The 25708-nt window shown below is 45.9% G+C and overlaps 1 protein-coding gene and 1 long non-coding RNA gene across 4 annotated transcripts in view; one reads left to right on the forward strand and one right to left on the reverse strand.

Annotated features, from left to right (window-relative positions):
* Window positions 1-18569, reverse strand: part of LOC134350214 (muscle M-line assembly protein unc-89-like) — a 30158-nt gene extending 11589 nt beyond the window's left edge. For both annotated transcript variants that reach the window (XM_063055213.1, XM_063055212.1), the window contains exons 1-6: window positions 18121-18569; window positions 16924-17241; window positions 13220-13534; window positions 9594-9908; window positions 6220-6534; window positions 2359-2673 (exon numbers count right to left, since the gene is read on the reverse strand). In XM_063055213.1, the coding sequence (XP_062911283.1) occupies window positions 2359-2673; window positions 6220-6534; window positions 9594-9908; window positions 13220-13534; window positions 16924-17241; window positions 18121-18172 (1630 nt within the window). In that variant the 5' untranslated portion in view covers window positions 18173-18569. The remainder of the gene's footprint in view (window positions 1-2358; window positions 2674-6219; window positions 6535-9593; window positions 9909-13219; window positions 13535-16923; window positions 17242-18120) is intronic.
* The window catches only part of LOC134350877 (uncharacterized), an 80241-nt gene that overhangs the window by 33323 nt on the left and 21210 nt on the right, over window positions 1-25708 (forward strand). The gene's annotated exons all lie outside the window — the stretch shown is intronic.

Raw genomic sequence — 25708 nt, forward strand, 5'->3', positions numbered from 1 at the left:
ACTGTGACCCCTCGTTCTGGACCTCCCCAACATCGGGAACAATCTTCCCGCATCTAGCCTGTCCAATCCCTTTAGGATCTTATACGTTTCAATCAGATCCCCCCCTCAATCTTCTAAATTCCAACGAGTACAAGCCCAGTTCATCCAGTCTTTCTTCATATGAAAGACCTGCCATCCCAGGAATCAATCAAGTTATAGGAAAGATGTCAACAAAATAGAGAGAGTATAGAGAAGGTTTCCTAGAATGTTACCTGGGTTTCATCCCTAAGTTACAGAGAAAGGTTGAACAAGTTGGGTCTTTATTCTTTGGAATGTAGAACGTTGGGGGGGGGGGGGCCTTGATAGAGGTATTTAAAATTATGAGGGGGACAGATAGTGTTGACGTGGATAGGCTTTTTCCGTTGAGAGTGGGGAAGATTCAAACAAGAGGACATGTGTTGAGAGTTAAAGGGCAAAAGTTTAGGGGTAACATGAGGGGGAACTTCTTTACTCAGAGAGTGGTAACTGTGTGGAACGAGCTTCCAACAGGAGTGGTTGAGGCAGGTTCGATGTTGTCGTTTAAAGTTAAATTGGACAGCTATATGGACAGGAAAGGAATGGAGGGTTATGGGCTGAGTGCAGGTCGGTGGGACTAGGTGAGAGTAAGTGTTCGGCATGGACTAGAAGGGCCGAGATGGCCTGTCTCCATGCTGTAATTGCTATATGGTTATATGGTTATAAGTTGGTAAGGTAGGAACTACCATACACAAAGCCATGCTGGCTCTCCATAATTAAGCCATGGGTTTCTAAATGCTCATAAATCCTATCTCAACAGCATCTTCCCCTCCATCATCAGATTTTTGTACATTCCATGAACCTGACCAGCCTAATTTACTCTCTTTATACAGAATTCATTTAAATATTTTCTTCTTATTTCTTATTGTAACCTATAGTAATTTTTTTTACTGTATTGCGCTGTAATGCAGCCAGAAAAGAACACGTTTCACAACATATATCAGTGATATTAAACCTGATCATGTTTCTGTGATGGGACACCCAGGATGGATCACAAAGAAGACAAAAACTGCAGATGCTGGAAATCCAAACAATACACTTAAAATGCTAGAGGAACTTAGCAGGCCAGGCAGTATTTATGGAAGATATGTACAGTTGACGTTTCAAGATGAGACCTTTCATCAGGACCAGAGAAGAAAAGATGAGAAGTCAGAGTAAGAAGGTCGGTGAGGGGAGGAAGCAATAATGATAGGAGACGGCAGTAGGCCATGGAACAAAGAAAAAGAGGAGGGACACCAGAGGCAGGTGATGGGTAACTGTTCCCAAACCCAGCTGCAAAAGGAGTACGGTTGGACATGGAGCTTACAACTGCATCCTGTAAAAATCTCAGTGCTAATGAAACTGCAACAGAAGCTCCAAAGACATCATCCTTGGTAAGGAAAGAGAACATGGGCGACAGCTGGGTTACCTTTAATAACTGACCCATGATAGAGGACTCTGGCGAGTTTCTGATGGAGGAGACCTATACCCTAACAAGTGTAATGAGCTTAAGTAAATAAGTAAGCAAGAACTGTACAACACAATGATGAGTGCCAAACACACAAAGTGCCAAAGGAACTCAGCAGGTCAGGCAGCAACTATGGACATGAATAAACTGTTGAGGTTTCAGGTTGAGACCCTTCACCAGGACTGCAATGAAAGGGGGAGATGCTAGAACAAAAAGTTGGGGTGTGGGGCAGAGGAAAGGAGGACTAGCAGGAAGATGATAGGAGCAGCCAGGTGGCCTGTAAAGGTAATGGGTTGGATAGGAAGGCATCTGATAGGAGAGAAGGCAGACCCATGCGAGGAAGGGAAAATGAAGGGTGATAGGAATGTAAGAAGAAGAGATAAGAGGCCAGAATAGGGAATAGAGGAAGAGGGAAGGGTGAAGCAAAAAATTAAATTACTGGAAAGGGAAATCAATGTTCATTTCATGACGTTGGAGGCTTCCCAGACAGAAAATGAGGTTTTGCTCTTCCACACTGAGATTGGCCTCATCATGACACAAAGAACAGACCATGGGAATGGGCATAGGAATTAAAAATGTTGGCCACTGAGAAATTCCACTTTTCACCGTGTAGAGCAGAAATGCTCGGCAAGATTATCCATAATTTATGTCAGGAACACAGGATGAAATGAAAGAGGTGGTAAATGGGCATGTGTGGCATTTTGGTCGCACACAATGTTGTGTGTAATTCCAAAAGTACAGTACCTTTTTCCCCTTCTACTTGCAAATTGTTTGCGAATGAGGAATGGGGGAAATAAAATGAGCCATGAAACGCCCCCAAGCAATTCTACAAACCATTCTGTCAGTAAGCTACTTACCGAAAATGTGGAGATTCAGGTTTGTTGTTGCTTTCATACCAGCTGGTGATGTCAGAGAAATGCTGTATACACCATCCATGTCGTAGTGCAGAAATGGGATGAGGAGCGATGCATTTGGCAGGAGTGCCATGTTGCCGTCACTGTTAAAGGTTATGTTGGGAATCGTGCCACTCCACTTAAAGAGGATATACTTGTTTATACTCCAGCTGCCATTCTTTACTTCGCCGCTCACTCTCACCGAAAGCAGGACTTCGGCTGTAATTTCCGCGTTGATTTGGCTGAGTTCGGCCGTGACCTTCAGCGGCTGGGCTTCCTCTGAGAGACAGAAGATTCGCTTGGTCAGGAACTCACCCAAGTCTGTCGACTCTTCTGCTCCCTCAGTAAAACAGCCACCATAAGGACCCAATTCACCTCAGACATTGTCTGTTCTCCCCTTCCCCATCGGGGAAACGATAAAAAAGCCTGAAACTATGTACCAACAGATTCAAGAACAGCATTTATCCTGCTATTAGCTGATTCTTGAGCAGACGTTTTGTATGAAAAGATGGACTCTTGACCTCACAATCTACCTGATTACGATGTTGCACTTTATTGTTTACCTGCACTGTGATTTCTTGGTAGCTGTAACATTTTCTTGTGCATTGTTATTGTTCTAAGTTGTTCTACCTCAATGCGCTATGTAATGATCAGATCTGTATGAACAACATGCAAGGCAAGCTTTTCACTATATCTTAGCACATGTGATAATAATAAACAAATTTGAATCATATCAATATGTAGCGCAAAACTGCACAGCACAGGAGTGGATGGACACCTTGCCACGTGGATGAGCTTGGCTGACGACCTATGTGCTGTATGACTCTAATAGCAGAGACTTACTGTGTATTCTCAAGTATTGCTGATTGCTACAGCACAAGGTGATAACGTAGATGACAGGTATGTAGTTGTTTTTTTACTGTCACTTGTAATGAGGTACATTGAAAAACTTGTTTTAAATGCCGCCCATATGGATTATTTCATTCCATTAGTACGTCAGTACATTGTGGTCATACAAGGGCAAGACAATAACAGAATGTCAAATCAACTGTTACAGGCCAGAGAAAGTACAGGACAGGGCAGTGTAGGCAGAATATAAACTGCAAGATGAGGTGCGCTGTGAGGCGAAGAGTCTTATGGTGGGTGACTGTTCAGAATTATAAGATTTTAAATCATGGAATGATTATAATAGAAGCACGAGTGAATCTGCAGAGAGCAGTGTCACGGTTCGGTCCGTGAAGACTGCATTCCGGTTCACGGTCCAGTCCGTGGACTACAGTTGGGCTTAATCATAGGCACCTGATTCTCATCTTGGAACTGGGAATATAAGAGGCCCTGGGGTTGAGTGTGGGTGCTGGTTCATTTCGTCAGTATCCCCTTGGAGCAACCCGCCGGTGGAAGGATAGAGCAGCCATTCGTGATCTCTAGGGCTGGTTGGAGGACCACTGCTTCATGGAGCCTTGTTGTCTCTCGTTGGAGCAGTTTTTGGGATATGGATTCAGCTGTTTCCGTAGCCAGTCAGGGTTGCTAGCTGCCCCAAGACTCGGAGCCACCCCGGATTGAGCACCCTTCCTGTCCTTGTCTCCGTTGGGTAAGTCAGGCCATCTTTGCCGTTGCCCTGAGGCTGGTCTGTTCCCTTCCCCTCTCCATCTGAATCCCTGACAGTTTCCTCGGTGGTTTACCTTGGCAGTCATCCTGGTCCCGCATCCTAGTAAACATCCCGGCATAGCGTTCAAGGAAGGGGCTCGGCCCTGCATCCTCGGAAGGATCCCGGCCCTGCGCTCTAAGAAGGAGTCCTGGCTCCGTACCCAAGGGCCTAACCAAGCTGAGTACAAGAGCTGAGCCAAATCTAGTTCAAGAGCCACGCCCAGCCTAGAAGTACCTCACCAAGCCCTGTGGTGGCGCTCCCTCGTTTTGTGCTGGAGTCTCTCATCCTGTCCAAGCCATGTCGAAGAACCTCGTCCTGTCATGGTCCGGAGCGAGAAGTCCGTGTTCCGGTTCACGGACTGGTCTGTGGACTACGGACTCTGAGTCTACCGGCTGTCCCTTGTTTCAGTTGGGCTTAATCATAGGCACCTGATGCTCGTCTTGGGGCTGGGAATGTAAGTGACCCTGGGTTCATGTGTGGGTACTGGTTCGTCTCATCAGTATCCCGTCCTCGCCTCCATGGGGTAAGTCGGGCCGTCTTTGCATTTACCCTGCGGTTGCATCTGTCCCTTCCTGTCCTTGCCTCCATTGGGTAAGCCAGGCTGTCTTTGCCGTTACCCTGAGGATGGACTGGTCCCTTCCCTCCAGCTTCCTTCTGAAACCTTGCCTGCAACCTGTGTCTGGAGCCTTGCCTGCAACCTTGTCAAGTTCTACCACCGGTGCGAGACCAGAGCCTTGCTGTGTCGATATAAGGAACTGTCTGTCGTTGAGTTGGAACTGTCTCTGTGGCCACGCCTTCGCTAGGCAGGTCCGGTCATTTGCCGCTACCTAGTGTTCGGAAACCGTCTCGTCATGTTCAGCATTCTGTGTAGAGCCCCGGCCTAAGTCCTGTTCCCAAGGAGGGGTCCCGGCTCTCTGTTCCATGACCCTGTGTTCCTATCTCTCAAGTCCTAGGCTTCGTGTTCCAGTGCTCTAGGCCAAGGCTCTATGTTCCTGTCCTCTCCAAGACCAAGGCTCAGTGTTCTGCGTTCCTCTCATCCCAAGTCCAAGGTTCCGAGGTTCCTGTCCTCCTAAGAACAAGGCTCGGCTGTTCCCTGAGTACCAAGTCAAGTCTTTGTGTTCTCGTCCTGTCCATGTGCCTCGTCCTCTGCTGGAGTTCCCTCGCCTTGCCCAGGAGTCTCTCGTTCTGTCCTGTAGCCTCGCCTAGTCCTGTCTCCCATGACCACATCATATCTTCGCCTAGTTCGAGAGTTGGAGCCCAAGTCAAGACCCAGGTCCTGGGTCCTCGTCCAGTCTCCATCTCGGAATCCAAGCCCAAGCTCCTAGTTCCCAATTCCTTGTCCTGGTCTTGCTTGCCTAACCAATGTCCTAGCCCAGGTCTGTGTTCTTGTCCCAGCTCTCTAGTCAAGTCCTGTTCCTAGTACTTCAGTGTCTGTGTCTTGCATTTAGGTCTGCTCCCAGCGCCTCCCCCCCCCCCCCCCCGCTATGACACGCCCTGTCCAAGCCACCTCCATGAACCTTGTCCTCGTCTAGTTCTGGGTCCGAACACGAGTCAAGCCCCAGGTTCTGTGTCCTTGTCCATTGTCTGGATCTTAGTCCAAGTCCAGGCTCCTTGTTCCCAGTATCATATCTTGATTCCGCTTTCCTAGCCAAAGTCCTAGCCCAGGTCTGTGTTTTTGTCCCAGCTCCTACTCTGTGTCCTGTCCCGAACCTAACTCTAGTTGCAGTCCAGTTCTCAGTACTTCAGTGTCTGTGTATTACAATTGGCTCCGCCTTCAGCGCCCTGACATGACAAGCAGCTTGTAAGAGTCTCCAGTTTCCATAAAACCCTAAGATGTAGGAGCAGAATTAGATCAATCAGCCCATCTAGTCTATTCTGCTATTTTCTTACAACTTACGTCTTATCCCTCCCTACACCATTCATAATATTTATGACTTATTTATTTATTATTATGATGTTCTTCGTAACACATTTGTTGTATTTTGCACATTGATTGATTGTCCTGTTGGATACGCTGTTTTATCGATTTGGTTCTTGAATTTACTGAGTATACTGCAAGAAAACTAATCTCAGGGCTGTGTGAGGTGACATATACGAATTTTGATAATACGTTTACTTTGAACAATTTACTGATAAATTTCCAAAGAAACTTTCTTCTGGAAGTATGGTACACTTACGGAAGACATTGAGCAGGATGCTTGTTGTACTCGTATCGCCGGAATCAGTGCTCATGGAGACTGTGTACTCTCCAGTGTCAGAAACACTGGCTGACTTCAGCTGCAGGGAACAGTTGTGAAACAAGGCGGCTCGACTTTGATACTCAGTGCTGATCAGCGCTACTGTATCATTCCACTGGGCCACCTCCTTCCCATGCATTTGCCAACTCCCCTTCTTCACCTTCTCCGAAGGGGTAACTTTCAGCTGGATAGTATTCCCCTCCGTGGCATTGATCTCGGCGCTTTCCGTGACGATAGTGAAAGGTACAGGCTTGGCTAGGAGGGAACCAAGAAGTGCAAGCTTTACTCAACTGAAGTAGTTTACTTATTTATTTGCAAATACAGCATAGCAACAGCCTTTCCAGCCCAACTATATGATTATTTAACAATTAGAGCTACAGCGTTGGATACTGGAGCGTTCTCGCGGAGTGCATAGAAAGTACTTACTTTGCACGCTGTTGTCAGCGCTATAATAGTGTTACGCCACTCTTAGGAGTAACATGTTAGAAATCCGAGGCACCTAGCGGATCAGACAGCAAAATGGAAAGCTATCGTTTGTTGTCGAGACCTTCATCTGGATTACAGTCGGCTCACTCAGTGGATGCCAAATCTGATTCCATGGCCGTTATACTTGACCCCAATTATGCCGTGGCTTTAACTCTCAGCCAAGATTCTGAACTCGCACAACCAATTTACTGAGGCGAAGTTGGAAGTGCCGTTTTTCAGATGAACTGTTATTCTGAGGGGCCATATGGGAAAGGACTCTATTGCACCAATTTGAAGAATAATTTGGAGCTCCACATGATGCCGGAGAAACCATCAGTGGAAGAAACCATCTGCTCAAGTAAGTGGTGGAGGTACAGACTCTCACCACATTTACATAATATTTGAAAAAACAACAAATGATCTGCAGGAGAAACTCAGTTGGTCATGCAGCATCTCCTGTTTCAAAGGTTCAATAATTAATTTCCTCTGGCAGATGTTGTTCAGCCCCGTGAGTTCCCCAAAACTTTGTTTTTCCAGATACTCAAAACCTTTCCTATCCGTCTACTTCTTTAGGACGCTATAAGATGTAGCAAATATATTCGCCTCAACCTTTAGTTCCAACAGCTCTTTCCAAATACGCACCATGCTTTCGTAAGGTGACCCTGATGATCATTTTATTGTAGATTTCTTGACTCTGATCTTAAATCTATGTCCTCCATATTTTTAGTAGCACCCTCGATCTTAGAAAAAAAAGTGCTTTTACCCCGTCTGTCACTCACGACCATATATGATTCTATCAGATCACGCTTCAGTCTCCTACATTCCACTGAATAAAGTCATTTTCTACCCAATCTCTGTTTGAAACTCAGGCCCCCAACGGAAGACATTTTCTGGTGTGTGTGTGTGTGTGTACACTCCGGGACTTCCGGATGTCACTTGTTTCAGCTGGGCTTAATCATAGGCACCAGATGCTCATCTTGAGGCTGGGATTATAAATAGCTCTGGGTAAGAGTGTGGGTGCTGGATCCTCTCGTCAGTATGCCGTCCTCGCCTCCGTTAGGTAAGGCAGACTGTCTTTGCCGTTATCCTGAGGCTGGTCTGTTCCCTTCCCTTCCCCTTCCTTCTGAAGCCTTGCCTGCAACCTGTGTTTGGAGCCTTGCCAGCAACCCGTGTCTGGAGCCTTGCCCGCAACCTGTGTCTGGAGACTTGCCTGCAACCTGTGGCTGGAGCCTTGCCTGCAACCTGTTTCTGGAGCCTGCCTGCAATCTTGTCACATTCTGCACCGGCGTGAGACCGGAGCCTTGCTGTGTCAAGATAAGGAACTGTCTATCGTTGAGATGGAAATGTCTCTGTGTACACGCCAGCGCTAGGTAGGTCCGGCCATTTGCCACTACCTAGTGTTTAAACGGTCTCTGTCTCCACGCCTGTGCTAGGTATGTCCGGGCGTTTGCCATCCTGGAATTGGGAATTGTCTCGTCGTGTTCAGCATTTTATGTAGAGCCCCGGCCCCAATTCCTGTTCTCAAAGAGTGGTCCATGCTTTCTGTTCAATGTCCCTGTGTTCCTATCCCTCAAGTCCTAGGCTCCGTGTTCCCATGCTCTAGACTAAGCATCTGTATTGCTGTCCGCCACAAGACCAAGGGTCTGTGTTTTGCGTTTCTGTCGTTCCAAGGCCAAGGTTCCGAGATTCCTGTCGTCCTGAATCCAAGGCTCGACTGCTCCTGAGTACCAAGTCAAGGCTTCGTGTTCTCGTCCTGTCCATGTGCCTCGTCCTGTGCTGGAGGTCCCTCGTCCTTTACTGGAGTATCCTCCTTTTGCCCAGGAGTCCCTCATTCTATCCTGTTGCCTTGCCTAGTCCTGTCTCCCATGACCACGTCATGTCTTTGCCTAGTTCCGGAGTCCGAGCCCGAGTCAAGACCCAGGTTCTGGGTCCTTGTCCAGTCACCGGCTCGGAGTCCAAGCCCAGGTTCCTAGTTTCCAGTTCTTTGTCCTCGTCCCACTTGCCCCGCAAATGTGCCAGTCTAGGTCTGTGTTCTTGTCCCAACTCTCCAGTCAAGTCCTGTTCCTAGTACTTCAGTGTCTGTGTCTTGCATTTGGATCTGCTCTCAGTGCCCGCACCCCCCCCCCGCCGCACCCGTGATGACAGTCCTGTCCAAGCCACATACAAGAACCAAAGCCTCGAAGAACCCTGTCCTCACCTCGTTCTGGGGTCCGTACACGAGTCAAGACCTAGTTTCTGGGTCCTTGTCCAGTCTCCGGCTCTGAGTCCAAGCCCAGGCTCCTAGATCCCTGTTCCTTGCCCTGTTCCTGCTTTCCTCGCCAAAGTCCTAGCCCAGGTCTGTGTTCCTGTTCCAGCTCTTAATCTGTGTCCAGTCCCATCTCTAACTCTAGTAGAGTCCAGTTCCCAGTACTTCAGTGTCTGTATCTTGCATGTGGATCCGCCTTCAGCGTCGCCCCATCTAACAAACAGCTAGTAAGTGTCTCCCAGTTTCCATAAAACTGTAAGATGTAGGAGCAGAATTCGATCAATCAGCCCGTCTAGTCTCTTCTGCTATTTTCTTACAACTGATGTCTTATTCCTCTCTAAACTATTCATAATATTTATGATTTGTTTATTTATTATTATTATTTTCTTTGTAATATAGTTTGTTGCAATTTGCCCATTGATGACTGTCCTGTTGAATGTGCTGTTTCATTGATTTGTGCCTTGAATTTACTGAGTATACTGCAAGAAAACTAATCTCAGGGCTGTGTGTGGTGACATATACGAATTTTGATAATACATTTACTTTGAACAATTTACTGATAAATTTCCAAAGAAACTTTCTTCTGGAAGTATGGTACACTTACGGAAGACATTGAGCAGGATGTTTGCCGTACTCGTATCGCCGGAATCTGTGCTCATGGAGACTTTGTACTCTCCAGCGTCAGAAACGCTGGCGGACTTCAGCTGCAGGGAACAGTTGTTAAACAAGGCGGCTCGACTTTGATACTCAGCGTTGACCAGCGCTACTGTATCATTCCACTGGGCCACCACCTTCCCACGCAGCTGCCAACTCCCGTTCTTCACCTTCTCCGAAGGGGAAACTTTCAGCTGGATAGTATTCCCCTCAGTGGCATTGATCTCGGCGCTTTCCGTGACGATAGTGAAAGCTACAGACTTGGCTAGGAGGGAACCAAGAAGTGCAAGCTTTACTCAACTGAAGTAATTTACTTATTTATTTGCAAATACAGCATAGCAACAGCCTTTCCAGCCCAACTATATGATTATTTAACAATTAGAGCTACAGCGTTGGATACTGGAGCGGTCTCGCTGAGTGCATAGAAAGTACTTAATTTGCACGCTGTCGTCAGTGCTATAATAGTGTTACGCCACTCTTAGGAGTAACATGCTAGAAATCCAAGGCACCTCGCGGATCAGACAGCAAAATGGAATGCTATCGTTTGTTGTCGAGACCTTCATCTGGATTACAGTCGGCTCACTCAGTGGATGCCAAATCTGATTCCATGGCCGTTATACATGACCCCAATTATGCCGTGGCTTTAACTCTCAGCCAAGATTCTGAACTCGCACAACCAATTTACTGAGGCGAAGTTGGAAGTGCCGTTTTTCAGATGAACTGTTATTCTGAGGGGCCATATGGGAAAGGACTCTATTGCACCAATTTGAGGAGGAGAGTAGGAGCTCCACATGGTGCCGGAGAAACCATCAGTGGAAGAAACCATCTGCTCAAGTAAGTAGTGGAGGTACAGACTCTCACCAGATTTACATAATATCTGAAAAAACAACAAATGATCTGCAGGAGAAACTCAGTTGGTCATGCAGCATCTCCTGTTTCAAAGGTTCAATAATTAATTTCCTCTGGCAGATGTTGTTCAACCCCGTGAGTTCCCCAAAACTTGGTTTTTCCAGATACTCAAAACCATTCCTATCCATCTACTTCTTTAGGACGCTATAAGATGTAGCAAATATATTCGCCTCAACCTTTAGTTCCAACAGCTCTTTCCAAATACGCACCATGCTTTCGTAAGGTGACCCTGATGATCATTTTATTGTAGATTTCTCGACTCTGATCTTAAATCTATGTCCTCCATATTTTTAGTAGCACCCTCGATCTTAGAAAAAAAAGTGCTTTTACCCCGTCTGTCACTCATGACCATATATGATTCTATCAGATCACGCCTCAGTCTCCTACATTCCACTGAATAAGTCATTTTCTACCCAATCTCTGTTTGAAACTCAGGCCCCCAACGGAAGACATTTTCTGGTGTGTGTGTGTGTGTACACTCCGGGACTTCCGGATGGCACTTGTTTCAGTTGGGCTTAATCATAGGCACCAGATGCTCATCTTGGGGCTGGGATTATAAATGGCTCTGGGTACGAGTGTGGGTGCTGGATCCTCTCGTCAGTATGCCGTCCTCGCCTCCGTCGGGTAAGTCAGGCTGTCTTTGCCGTTACCCTGCGGTTGGATCTGTCCCTTCCTGTCCTTGCCTCCGTTAGGTAAGCCAGACTGTCTTTGCCGTTATCCTGAAGCTGGTCTGTTCCCTTCCCTTCCCCTTCCTTCTGAAGCCTTGCCTGCAACCTGTGTCTGGAGCCTTGCCAGCAACCCGTGTCTGGAGCCTTGCCAGCAACCCGTGTCTGGAGCCTTGCCCGCAACCTGTGTCTGTAGCCTTGCCCGCAACCTGTGTCTGGAGCCTTCCCGTAATCTGTGTGCGGAGCCTAGCCTGCATACTGTGTCTGGAGCCTTGCCTGCAACCTGTGCCTGGAGACCTGCCTGCAACCTGTGGCTGGAGCCTTGCCTGCAACCTGTTTCTGGAGCCTTGCCTGCAATCTTGTCATGTTCTTCACCGGCGCGAGACCGGAACCTTGCTGTGTCAAGATAAAGAACTGTCTATCGTTGAGATGGAAATGTCTCTGTGTACACACCAGTGCGAGGTAGGTCCGGCCATTTGCCACTACCTAGTGTTGTGTACTGTCTCTGTGTCCACGCCTTCGCTAGGTAGGTCCGGCCGTTAGCCACTACCTAGTGTTTAAACGGTCTCTGTCTCCACGCCTATGCTAGGTATGTCCGGGCGTTTGCCATCCTAGAGTTGGGAATTGTCTCGTCGTGTTCAGCATTTTATGTAGAGCCCCGGCCCCAATTCCTGTTCTCAAAGAGTGGTCCATGCTTTCTGTTCAATGTCCCTGTGTTCCTATCCCTCAAGTCCTAGGCTCCGTGTTCCCGTGCTCTAGACCAAGCATCTGTATTGCTGTCCGCCACAAGACCAAGGCTCTGTGTTTTGCGTTTCTGTCGTTCCAAGGCCAAGGTTCCGAGGTTCCTGTCGTCCTAAGTCCAAGGCTCGACTGCTCCTGAGTACCAAGTCAAGGCTTCGTGTTCTGGTCCTGTCCATGTGCCTCGTCCTGTGCTGGAGGTCCCTCGTCCTTTACTGGAGTATCCTCCTCTTGCCCAGGAGTCCCTCATTCTATCCTGTTGCCTCGCCTAGTCCTGTCTCCCATGACCACGTTATGTCTTTGCCTAGTTCTGGAGTCCGAGCCCGAGTCAAGACCCAGGTTCTGGGTCCTTGTCCAGTCTCCGGCTCGGAGTCCAAGCCCAGGTTCCTAGTTTCCAGTTCCTTGTCCTCGTCCCACTTGCCCCGCAAATGTGCTAGTCTAGGTCTGTGTTCTTGTCCCAACTCTCTAGCCAAGTCCTGTTCCTAGTACTTCAGTGTCTGTGTCTTGCATTTGGATCCGCTCTCAGTGCCCGCCCCCCGCCGCACCTGTGATGACAGTCCTGTCCAAGCCACGTACAAGAACCCAAGCCTTGAAGAACCCTGTCCCCGCCTAGTTCTGGGGTCCGTAAACGAGTCAAGACCTAGTTTCTGGGTCCTTGTCCAGTCTCCGGCTCTGAGTCCAAGCCCAGGCTCCTAGTTCCCAGTTCCTTGTCCTGTTCCCGCTTTCTTCGCCAAAGTCCTAGCCCAGGTCTGTGTTCCTGTTCCAGCTCTTACTCTGTGTCCAGTCCCATCCCTAACTCTAGTAGAGTCCAGCTCCCAGTACTTCAGTGTCTGTATCTTGCATGTGGATCCGCCTTCAGCGTCGCCCCATATAACAAACAGCTTGTAAGTGTCTCTCAGTTTCCATAAAACCGTAAGATGTAGGAGCAGAATTCGATCAATCAGCCCGTCTAGTCTCTTTTGCTATTTTCTTACAACTGATGTCTTATTCCTCTCTAAACTATTCATAATATTTATGATTTGTTTATTTATTATTATTATTATTTTCTTCGTAATATAGTTTGTTGCATTTTGCCCATTGATGATTGTCCTGTTGAATACGCTGTTTCATTGATTTGTGCCTTGAATTTACTGAGTATACTGCAAGAAAACTAATCTCAGGGCTGTGTGTGGTGACATATACGAATTTTGATAATACATTTACTTTGAACAATTTACTGATAAATTTCCAAAGAAACTTTCTTCTGGAAGTATGTTACACTTACGGAAGACATTGAGCAGGATGTTTGCCGTACTCGTATCGCCGGAATCTGTGCTCATGGAGACTTTGTACTCTCCAGTGTCAGAAACGCTGGCGGACTTCAGCTGCAGGGAACAGTTGTTAAACAAGGCGGCTCGACTTTGATACTCAGTGTTGACCAGCGCTACTATATCATTCCACTGGGCCACCACCTTCCCACGCAGCTGCCAGCTCCCGTTCTTCACCTTCTCCGAAGGGGAAGCTTTCAGCTGGATAGTATTCCCCTCAGTGACATTGATCTCGGCGCTTTCCGTGACGATAGTGAAAGGTACAGGCTTCGCTAGAAGGGAAGGAAGAAGTGCGAGCTTTACTCAACTGAAGTGGTTTACTTATTTATTTGCAAATACAGCACAGCAGCAGCCTTTCCGGACCAACTATATACCCGCTTTAAACAATTAGAGCTACAACGTTGGATACTGGAGAGTTCACGCGGAGAGCCTACAAAGTACCTTGCACGCTGTCGTCAGCGCTATAATAATAATGCTACGCTACTCTTAGGAATAACATGCTAGAAATCCGAGGCACCTTGCGGATCAGACAGGGAAATGGAAAGCTGTCGTTGGTGTCCAGACCTTCATCTGGAATGGAAAGGATTACCGTGGGCTCACTCAGTGGATGCCAAATCTGATTCCATGGGCATTATACTTGACTCCAGTTATGTTGCGGTTTTATCTTTCAGTCAAGATTCTGAACTCGCACAACCAATTTCCTGATGCGAAGTTAAATGTGCGTTTTTTTTCAGATGAACTGTTATTCTGAGGGGCCATATGGGAAAGGACTCTATTGCACTAATTTGAGGAAGAGAGTAGGAGATCCTCGTGGTGCTGGAGAAACCATCAGGGGAAGAAACCATCTGCTCAAGTAACTGGAGGAGGTAGAGACTGTCACTACATTTACATAAAATCTTAAAAACCAACAAACAGTCTGCAGGAGAAACTCAGTTGGTCATGCAGCATCTCCTGTTGCAAGGGTTCAATAATTCCTTTCCTCCGGCAGATGTTGTTCAACCCCATGAGTTCCCCAATACATTGTTGTTCCAGATTCTCAAAACCTTTCCCATCCTTCTACTTCTTTAGGACGCTTTAAAATATTGAAGATATATTCAGCTCAACCTCTAGTTCTGACAGCTGTTTCCAAATACGCACAGTCCTTTCGTAAGGTGCCCCTGATGATCATTTTATTGCAGATTCCTGGACGCTGATCTTAAATCTATGCACTCCATATTTTTATTAGCACCCTCGATCTGAAAAAAAAAGTTTTTTTTTCCCGTCTCCGTCAGTCACGACCGTTTATGATTCGATCAGGTCACACCTCAGTGTCCTACATTCCAGGGGATAAAGTCATTTGCTATCCAATCTCTCTTTGAAACTCAGGTCCCAATTGACGGCATTTTCTGATTGTTTGTGTGTGTGTGTGTACATGTACATACATACACACACACACACATATTATATATGTACATACATATGTATGCATGTATATACATATATGTACACTCCGGTTCTTCCGGACGTCTCTTGTTTCAGTTGGGCTTAATCATCGGCACCTGATGCTCTTCTTGGGGCTGGGAAAATAAGTGGCCATGGGTTCGCGTGTGGGTTCTGGTTTGTCTCGTCAGTATGCCGTCCTCACCTCCGTCGTGTATGTCAGGTCATCTTTGCCATTACCTTGCGCTTGGATCTGTTCCTTCTTGTCCTTGCCTCCGTTGGGTAAGCCAGACTGTTTTTGCCGTTACCCTGAGGCTGGCCTGTTCCCTTCCCTTCACCTTCCTTCTGAAGCCTCGTCTGCAACCTGTGTCTGGAGCCTTGCCCTCAACCTGTGTCTGGAGCTTTGCCCGCAACCTGTGTCTGGAGCCTTGCACGCAACCTGTGTCTGGAGCTTTGCCCTCAACCCGTGTCTGAAGCCTTGCAGGCAACCTGTGTCTGGAGGCCCACCCGCAACTTGTGTCTGGAATGTTGACTGCAACCTGTGTCTGGAGCCTTGCCCGCAACCTGTGTCCGGAGTCAAGACATGTTCTGCTATATGTGTGTGTGTGTGTGTGTGTGTGTGTGTGTGTGTGTGTGTGTGTATATCTATTTATCTTAAGGTCTTGAAGACGATCGTTAGTGTAGCGATTAGCACAAATGGGAAGAACTTAGTTGTAATGTTGGTTGGCATGTACCTGATTGCCTTTTTCCCACTGTAAAACTCTGCCTCCAGATTCAGCTATATATGTCAAGAGCGAAACTGTTTTGCTTCCACGGAGAGGCATGGTGGGAGTGTTATTTCTCGTCATTTTACCATTTAAAATAAAAATTCGTAAGCTTTTCCCTGAAATAAAAGATCACCAAACCGTGATCTTTTAATTACAGCGCAGCCTATGCCAGCCTTAAAACGGATAGGGAGCTTCAATCAGGGATCTGTCTGTCCTCTGACTGACCTCCTTCGTCTTGTACTTCATACATTTTTTGCCCCTTAAATAGATTTTCCACCCTCTCCTCCACCAACCATCCCACCGCCACTGGTGTTACCGAGTATTTCTCAATCATAGTCGCTCTATTGGAGTTTGCCGACGAAACACGAATCGCAAAACCATCCAGAGCAGGGATGGTTCTTTTGGCCTCTGTAATCTGATCGCGCCCTTCAAAATTATCCTAGCTGATCTGCCCCAAACTTTGCCTTATCTCGTCAATCACTTACCTGTCGCCCTCAGTTAAGGGAATCTACAGCGCAGAATCAAACCCCTCGGTCTACACCGACTATTGCACTTTACTGGTCTGCGGAGGACCTCCAGCAGTTTGTGTGCTACTCTAGATTCCATTATCTACAGTCTCTGGTGTCTCGTTTGAAAGTGCCGACATTGATCCTATTTACACGCATTTGGTGCATAGCCTTACCTTCCTCGGCGACACCATTACGTTCTGGGGAAATGATATACTTAAGGTGAACGAGGGGGAAATTTCAAGGAATTGGGCGAGACCATTATGGAGAGTGGTCGGTGTTGGAACGGAATGCTAGGGATGCTGGTAGAGGCAGATACGAATAGAGGGTAATAGTTTGAACAGTTCAGCGCAGGAATAGGCCCTTTGGTCTCTAATGCTATGCCGGACTAATTGAGGTATTAATTAGACGCCTAAATAAAAAAAAAAGTCTGCCTACACCACATTCAAATCTCTCGATTCTCTGTAAATCTAGCGCCAATACAAAAGCCAATACAAAATATAATACGGTGCTGTCGCAACTACTTCCACGAGCAACACCCTCAGCGATATCATCCCAGGCAACTACTACGAAATGTGCAAAAAAAGAAAGAAAGAATATCCTTTTATCTTATTCCCTTTCATCTTAAATGTTTATCCTCTCAGATAGGGAATTAGTTTAATATATCACCGTGTTTGCACAGACATTGTGGGCCGAGCGGTCTGTCTCCTTGTTGTTCTATGTTCCATGTCAATCCGCTCTCAAAATGTGTTACCTCTCACCTTGCAATACTTCCCTCTGATCACCCACACCCAGCAGGAGTAAAGTAACTCCACCACCCATTGACCCACCCATTTACACTGATCCAGCATTCGTCACGTGCAACAGAAATTTACCACTCCCCATTTAACTCTGCGATCAGTTTGCAAGAATCTTCATTTTAAATCACTTCCCCTAATCCTGTAGCCATATCCGCCTCTTTGAACTTACGAAACACATTCAAGGTGATGTTTGCTGTGGCCTCCTTGCCTGTACGTGAGTCCACGGTAATCCAGTACACCCCACTGTCCGCGAGTCCCACGGACCACAGAAGGAGCGAGGTGTTGAAGAGAAGATCTATGTTCCGCTTGGTGTAGGCTACGTTCAAATAAGGAGGTTCCACAGTCCAAGTTACGATGGAGGACGAGCGGAACTTCCAGAAGCCGCTGACCACCGGGAAGGATGGTCTCACGGACAGGGTGACGGCGTCTCCCTCCACTGCATTCACTTCACTTTTGCTGACAAGGACACGGAAAGTCTGTGGCTGGGCTGTGGAAACATTTCTGTTTGGTTAAACATTTGCAAGCAATATTCGTTCTCTGAGTGGAGACATGATAGAAGATTATAAGATTATGGGAAGCACATATAGAATAAACAGTTGGTATATTTTTTTCTAGGGCTAAGATGCCAAATAGGAGAGATGTATTTTTAAGTTGGCGACGTTTTTTTTTTAAATACACAGTTGTTGCTGCCTGAAATACGCTGACAGGGTGGTGGTAGTGGAGCAGATACGACAGAGTTGTTTAAGATGCTGTAGGATTGGCACATGAATGCAGAAAAATTGGAAGGTGTGACATATGGGCGGGAGAAGGATCTAAGTGCCATTATCTTAATTATTTCGCCTTAAGATGGCGGTCAGAGGGCTTGTTCCTGCGTGCTACTGTTCTCTGTTCTATGTTCTGTGCTCTGTTTTCTAGTATAGCACAAGGGCAATGCCAGTCAGCCAACGATGCTCACCGAACAAGAAGGCAAATTCTCCGAAAAATAAAATATCCTTATTCTTTGCTATTACAACTACCTCGTTATTCCTGTCTTGGCAAAACATATTTGTTGCTTTTTCTGTAATTTATAGTCCGACTTTGTACTGTATTGTTCCCGTATAACAGCACATATAAGGTCATCTAAGTCGGTGATCCGATTCCGATTGCGTTCCCTGCACATTCATGTACCTGCCTAAAAACCTCTTGAATGCCTCTCTAGAGTCTACGTCCACCATCATTTTTGGCAGCGCATTTCAGCCAGCCACCGCTCTCTGAGTGAAAAAAAAAAGAACTTGCCTCATAAATCACTTAAACTCCCAAGTCAATTTAAATCTGCATCGGTATCTCAGATATATGATTATATACTTCAGGAATCAGCGATTCTTACCAGCAGATATTAGAAAGGAAGCAAGGAACACCCCGAGCGACCGCCTCTGCATCTTCCTCCAGCTGCCAACTCGTTTCAGGGTTGGCGCTGCTCGCGTTTGGCTTTTAAGAGCAAAGATCGCTGACTCGGCCGGGAGTTACATTCGTTGGTAAACAATGAAGCTGAAATCTCCTTTTCCTATCCCAATGCTCTTCTGTTTCCCGCTGAGGCATCTGGAGTGAAATAATCTCACCTTCTATTCGTTCTGACTTGTGACCCCGGTAGCGGCTGCACAGTTTTGAAACGACGCTACGATACAAAGCAAGTGTTCGCAGGCTTACACCGAGCGCACAATATTAGTGCACGGATGCCGCATGTAAACGGGAAGGCGAATTAACCGTTGGCCTTCATTGCAGATGGAAAAGAACGTTTAAGTAGGAGACGTATTATCACAAGAGCGCAGGCGTTGGAGAGCCGTACCTCCAGCGAGGACGCTAGCAGCATACAATCACATAGGATATCAGCACTGCTAGCCCTTTATGCTTCTGCTTATCTCTCTGCAGAGTCTGTGACCTTCATAACTCCCCACTTCACATTTCAGTTCATCTGCTTCTTTGTTTTTATGTTTGACTTGATCTCTCTTCCACCGGCCATTCCTTTCTCCACTCACCGCTACCATCCCCAGTTTTACCTTGCCCATCACCATCCCGCGCTTATCACCTCGGGTTTCTGTCTATCCTTTCTATGTTGCTCATTTCTCCCCTTCACTCCTGATTCAGTGTCGAAGCAAAATGCTGACAAATCTGGACCGCCACAACCCTCCCACTCAAACACACACAGTCCACTGAGTTCCTTCACCAGATTGTTGCTCGCGATCACAGGATCTGCAGCCTCTCGTATCTCAAAGCTAGCATCTTCGTGAGGAGAATCGGAAACGGATGGTCACATAATCCCGCTCAGGGGTTGTTCGTTGAAGGTTGAAACGAGAAGAAGTTTCAGTATAAGTTTTGCGTATATTCTAGTATAGACTTTAGAGAGTTGCGAGTTTTTGTTTTTCAATGAGCCGTATTTTTTTATATATTCAGCGATACTTTGCGGAGTATGCCCTTTGAGCCGCGCCGCCATAACCACCCTAGTAATACCAATTTAAGGTAAGCATTGGGAAGTTCAAGGGTGATATTAGAGGAAGGGTTTTTTTTTACTCAGAGAGTGGTTGGTGCGTGGAATGCACTGCCTGAGTCAGTGGTGGAGGCAAATACACTGGTGAAATTTAAGAGACCACTAAACAGGTATATGGAGGAATTTAAGGTGGGGGGTTATATGGGAGGCAGGGTTTGAGGTTCGGCACAACATTGTGGGCCGAAGGGCCTGTAATGTGCTATGCCTTTCTATGTTCTATGTTCTCTGTTAACCCTAGTCTAATCACTATACCCTACGCTACCCTGGCGCACCGTGATTGTGTAGGATTAGTTTTAACAAGGTTGAGATCACAAAATACAGTCTGTAGGCATGAATGTAAAGTTAATCATGTGCGGTCTTGGCGGGGCGGGGGTTTGCTGATGCGTAGGAAGCCACCACACGGGCTTTGACGGATCGAGGACAGAATCAGAATCAGGCTTAATATCACCGGCATATATTGTGAAAATTTTTGACTTTGCGGAAACTCTACAGCGCATACGTGATAATATAGAAAAAAAAAGCAACGAATACTTTAAAAAAAATATCTCGTGCAAAACAGGATAAGAAAGTAGTTAGGTAATGTTAATAGGTGCAATGACCATTCAGAAATCGGATGGGAGCTGGGAAGAAGCTGTTGCTGAATCGTTGCGTATATGTCTTCAGAATTCTGTACCTTCATTGATGGTAACAGTGAAGCGAGATGTCCTGAGTGTTGAGGGTCCTTAATGATGGACAGAACATTTTGAAGCACTGCTCCTTGAAGATGTCTTGGGTACTATGAAGGCGAGAGCCCTTAGTGGAGCTGACTAATTTTACAACTCTCTACAGCTTACTTCGATACTGTGCAGTAACCCCCACCCATATGAGACAGTGATGCAGCCAGTTAGAATGCTCTGTAGCTATTTGCTACTACATCGATGGAAATTTGCGAGTGTTTTAAGCGTCATACCAAATCTCCTGATAAAATATAACCGCTGACTTGCCTTTTTAGAGCTGTATCCTTACGTTGGGGCCAGATTAGTTCCCTCAGAGATATTAACACAAAGGAACTTGAATTGCTCACTCCCTCCACTTTGACCCGTCTCCGAGGACTGGTGTGTGTTTCTTCGTCTTATCCTTTCTGAAGTCCACAATCACCTCTTTGGTCTTACTGGCGTTTTTTTATTGGTGTCGTGGTCCAGTGCCATGGAGTGCAAGCTGACTAGGGACACGTTACTACTACAGCCTTCCTCTGCCTTCATTGCCGTTGTGGTGTGCCAACATCTTCCGCCACATCTTGGTTGCATTGAGTCTACCGGGTGCTAAGGTGCAGGCGGCAGCGTTCTGGGGATCTCAGCAGCTCACAACCTCTCCACCTCGATAGGCTGGCAATCCTCGGACCCGATAGACGGGGGAAGCGAGTGCTTTATTCTCCTCCTATTATGTGTTCCCCTACACATTACATCAACTCTATAAGAAAGAACGCCCCTTGGATTTGTGTGTGTGTGTGTGTTTGTGTCTCTGTGTGTGTGTGTATAATCGGGTAATCGGCCCTGTAAATTGTCGCCCCCTCAGTATGGGGGAAGGATTGGAATTTGGGGGAGGCTGTGGCTGGGTTAGCTAATGCAAATGTTGAGGAGAGGGATGTGGTGAATGAAATGGGATCAGAGTAAGCAGTTGTTTGATCGTCGTCAATGTTTTTTGATTGGAATTTCCTGTTTCCGTCCTCCGTAAAACTCAGCTATTTCATTTTTACAGTACATTACAAAAGTCTTGGATACATATATACACTGGAATGCCTAAGAATTTTGCACAGTACTGTGTTAATTAATGGGGAACCGGGAGAGAGTTTGTAGATCTGGCTGGAACAAAGGATGTTGCGAATGGCGAGGGTGGAGCGCCGTGGTAGGGAGGTGGGGAAGTGGTAGAGAAGGAGTGACAAAGGTGGAGGTGGCGCAGCTACAGGTGCAGCCTAGCCTGTCACACCAGACAACGTTATTTCATTCTGAATAATGGGTTTATTCATCATTACAGAATGTCTCTCTGGTGCTCTCTGCTGCCTCCCCTATCTCTCCCCCTTTCGCCGACTGTCATTCCCCTCTTCATTCCCTTTTCCCACTCTTAGTCCACAACAGAGACCCATATCAGAAATCAAGTTAATCATCACTTGCATATGTCGTGATTTTTTTTTTGGCGGCAATACAGTTCAATTAGATAAAATTTGGGCACCCCGGTCAAAATTTCTGTTACTCTGAATAGCTAAGCGAGTAAAAGATGAACTGATTTCCAAAAGGCATAAAGTTAAAGATGACCCATTTCTTTAATATTTTAATCAAGAAAACTTTTTTTTTTTATTATTTCCCTGTTGTACAGTTTTAAAATAACAAAAAAGGAAAAGGGCTCGAAGCAAAAGTTTGGGCACCCTGCATGGCAGTACTTAGTAACACCCCCTTTGGTAAGTATCACAGCTTGTAAACTCTTTTTGTAGCTAGCTAAAAATCTTTCAATTCTTGTTTGGGGGATTTTCGCCCATTCGGCCTTGCAAAAGGCTTATAGTTCTGTGAGATTCTTGGGCTATCTTGCACGTACTGCTCTTTTGAGGTCTATCCGCAGATTCTCGATGATGTTTAGGTTGGGGGACTGTGAGGGCCATGGCAAACCTTCCGCTTCCGCGTCTTGAGGTAATCCATCATGGATTTTGAGGTGTGCTTAGGATCATTATCCTGTTGTGGAAGCCATCCTCTTTTCATCTTTGGCTACTTTACAGACGGTGTGATGTTTGCTTCCAGAATTTACTGATATTTAATTGAATTCATTCTTCTCTGTACCAGTAAATGTTCCCTGTGCTATTGGCTACAATACAAGCCCAAAGCATAATCGGTCCACCCCCATGCTTAACAGTTGGAGAGGTGTTCTTTTCATGAAATTCTGCACCCCTTTTTTCTCCAACATACCTTTGCTCACTGCGGCCAAGAAGTTCTATTTGAATAAAACTTTTTTGGCCGCAATGAGTGTGTGTATATATATATATATATATATATATATTTGCACAGAATTGTGTACTCACTAGCCCCGGGAGAAGTGATGTAATCATCTTAATTAGCCATTCATGACTTTGTAAAGCTCTTTAATGTTACCCCTCGATCTCAAGTAAAAAGTGCTAGCCTATCCACACTCTTTTTGTAACTTATGCCCTCCAGTCTCGCTAAAATTCTTGCGAGAATCTTTTGCTTCATCAGGTCTTTCATATCGCAAGGTGACCTTACTTGCACACAATTCTTCAAGAGTGGTCTTACCAATTACTTGTACACTTGTAACACAGACGTCCCAACACTTGTGCTCACTTGATACCTTCTTCACTATCCTGTCTATCTGCGCTCTATTTTCAAGGATCTATGTTCTTGTACTTCTGGGTCATTCAGTTCCGCTGCTCACCCCACTGCTGTATCATTCGCTGTGTACATCCTGCCCTTGTTTGACTTATGTTACAGATTGAACTTGTGCCAAGTACATGAACACACAAGCATACAGTAAAGTCGAAAATGCAGTTCCATTGTTTAATAATAAAATTTTCAGTGTTGGTCTTAGTTTCTTAAACATTTCACACAGAAATGCGCCAATTTGTTCGAAAAGTTAGGCAAAAGGTCCAAGTATTCACATTATACATTATTTTAGTAAAATGGCATCAATAAAGTGTTTGTATCAGGAGTGCAAAGTGTCTTTTACAGATTTTTGCACATCTGGGTAAGCTTCGTGCCACTGGAAGGCTACATATTCATTAGCCATCCCAAATACATCCGCCTCCAACATTAAACAGCAGTAGGGAATCATCTGTATGGTTTCAACTGTTGCTTATCCAGTCGTCGATTTAGTAAATTGTTTTTATTATTGCCACACGTACCGAGATATATTGAAAAGAAAGCATGTTTATTTAACCAGCTCTTATTATCGTTGTTCACTAAGGCAGCGTCCTTATGTAGGAAAACAAACAATGAGGAATATTGACCAATCATCGGTCATCGGAAAAACGGGGGGCAGGAAGGTCAAAAGTACCGGGGTATTATCCACAGGGTTGATTACTCCCTGCTGCCACACATTCTCGTGGCCAGCTCCTGTATCAACTGAGTTTAGAAGACTCTCCTGCGTCAGATCATTTCAGAGGATATTTAATGGTGGACCGTCCTGAGTCAGGCGTGCGTTGTGCCGGTTACAGATGGACAATTTCCGTCTTTGCCCGACTGGACAGGAGTGGAACAGTTTTCACGAGCATCTTTGCTGAGCTAAGGGTAAAATTGATTGAATAATATATGTAGATAAAGCACAAATATTGATAACATGAAAAGTTTCCGAATTCTCCAATGAGGAAGTGTTTGTCAATAAATAAATCCACTAAGACACCCATGGACCCACTCCGACCAGGGCTCTTTCTGGACTTGAGATCCTTTCTCTCTTGCGCTGTGGAATTCAATGTGGAACTCGAACAGTCATAGGGTCGTGCAACATGACCCAATTTGTCCATGCCGAACTAGCTGTCTGCCTGAGCTGGTGCAGATCACTCTGATCATTCTCTATCTGTTCACCTGTCTATATACGTTTTAAACTCAATGGATACAGGAGCAAGGTAACCGGCTGTTTGCATTGTATAAACATCGACACAGTAAGCGATGCTATAGATACTTTGTCCTGAGACTATCAGCCCTAATTTTCCTGATCTGTATTGTCTCTGTTAGTTCTACACTCACCCCACGAGGGTACTGACTTCATGAGGAATCCTTTCAAAGGTAAGTTTTGGTTAAGTAAACCAACCCTCTGAGTAAGACATCAACAGAAACTCTCGCGACAATGAAATAGCTCTGCATTTACCCTGAATCTGGGACGTTTCTACGATAAATATGTGTCTGTGTGACACACCGTTTTGTTTCGTCATTTCGCTTACCGGAAGATTAGATTCTGTTCGTTCCTTCCTGAAAGCACTAACGCACAGAATTCATCGGAGATCGAAGGTAGGACAGTATAGCACTGAAATGGGCCCATCTGCCCATTAATCTGTGTGCACGGTGATGCTAATCTAATTATCTTGTTATTTTTACCTGCATTCGTGATACCCCGTTTTCATATTCCGGACTAAATGCATATAAACGCAGCAAACATATCTACATCTGCCACCCCCAGCAGCATAGTAAGCACCACTCTCTGTGTATATAAAACAGTCTCCTAAGTCTCTTCTAAATTTTCACTCCGGTTTGAAAGAACAACGGAAAAATGATTAAGGATTTGGCCTTCCTGTCTGCCTTGATATTCGCGGACGTTATTTTAACTTAGCAGCACAACTGACCACCGCCCCCCCCCCCGCGCACCACACACACACACACACACACACACACACACACACACACACACACACACACTTCTAAGTAACGCACCGAACAAACCTGCGATTCCCTTAATCGCAGAGATCCCTGTTTAAAACTCCATCCCTTTCGTAAACATGCAGAATAAACCAATCGTTCTTTTCGCCAGAGTTGTGTCCTTTACTTGAAGGAAAGTGCATACTTAAAAAAAAAATGACACGATCCATGCTTCACGGAAAGAGGAGTATAACTTAAAAACAGAAGAAATCACATGAAGCTTAATGTCCACTTAGAGTGAATCACCAACCAGCACTAACCAGTTTTCTTATTGTCTTGTTTTTGGAATTATATTAAAACTATAAAAGTTGCAACGCATGTTGAATGAACCCTACACAGTGACTCGCTAATGGAAAACTCAAGAGGTGAACGTGTCAGTCGGGGGAAAGAGAAAGGGAGGGCTTTGGGAAGGGGTGAATAAAAAGGTAGAGAGGGATGAAACAGACTGTTTCGAAGTGTGGGAGAGGTTATTGAACAATGGAGGATAACTAAGACACAAGTGACTACAGATACCCGATATCTGGTACAACACCAAAGGTCTCAGCGGGTTGAGTAATATCTGTTTCGAAGGATGGAGTGGAATTTAATAATTCAGGTCTAGACTCTTCAACTGGGCTTATGAATGGACTTGAAGTCACGATCCGGAACGTCTATTGCCCAGAGTCCTGCATAGAATACGCGCTTGGGTGGTGGACAATCCAATATACCAGAGGAAAATAACCGCAAGTGCCGAGAATAGAAGCGATAAAGGGAATGCTAGTTATGGTAATTACGATGGCGGCATCGGGCTACCTTAACCATGTCTAGATTTTGATACACCGAAGAAAACAGCACAGAAACATGCCCTTCGGCCTGCCGTTATCGTTCCTCTAATTGCATTATTGTCATCCCCGTTTGCCTGCATCTGGGCCGTAGCCTTGGTTAGTTAAGGGCTAGACTGGACGCTTTCCAAATGTTAATGGAGTCTTGGCTTCCACCCTTTATCTGATACAGTGTTCTAGAAAACAGACACCCTCTGCGTGAAAAATAAATCCTCTCTGGTG

Source organism: Mobula hypostoma, chromosome 8, assembly GCF_963921235.1.
Source record: "Mobula hypostoma chromosome 8, sMobHyp1.1, whole genome shotgun sequence".
Taxonomy (NCBI): domain Eukaryota; kingdom Metazoa; phylum Chordata; class Chondrichthyes; order Myliobatiformes; family Myliobatidae; genus Mobula; species Mobula hypostoma.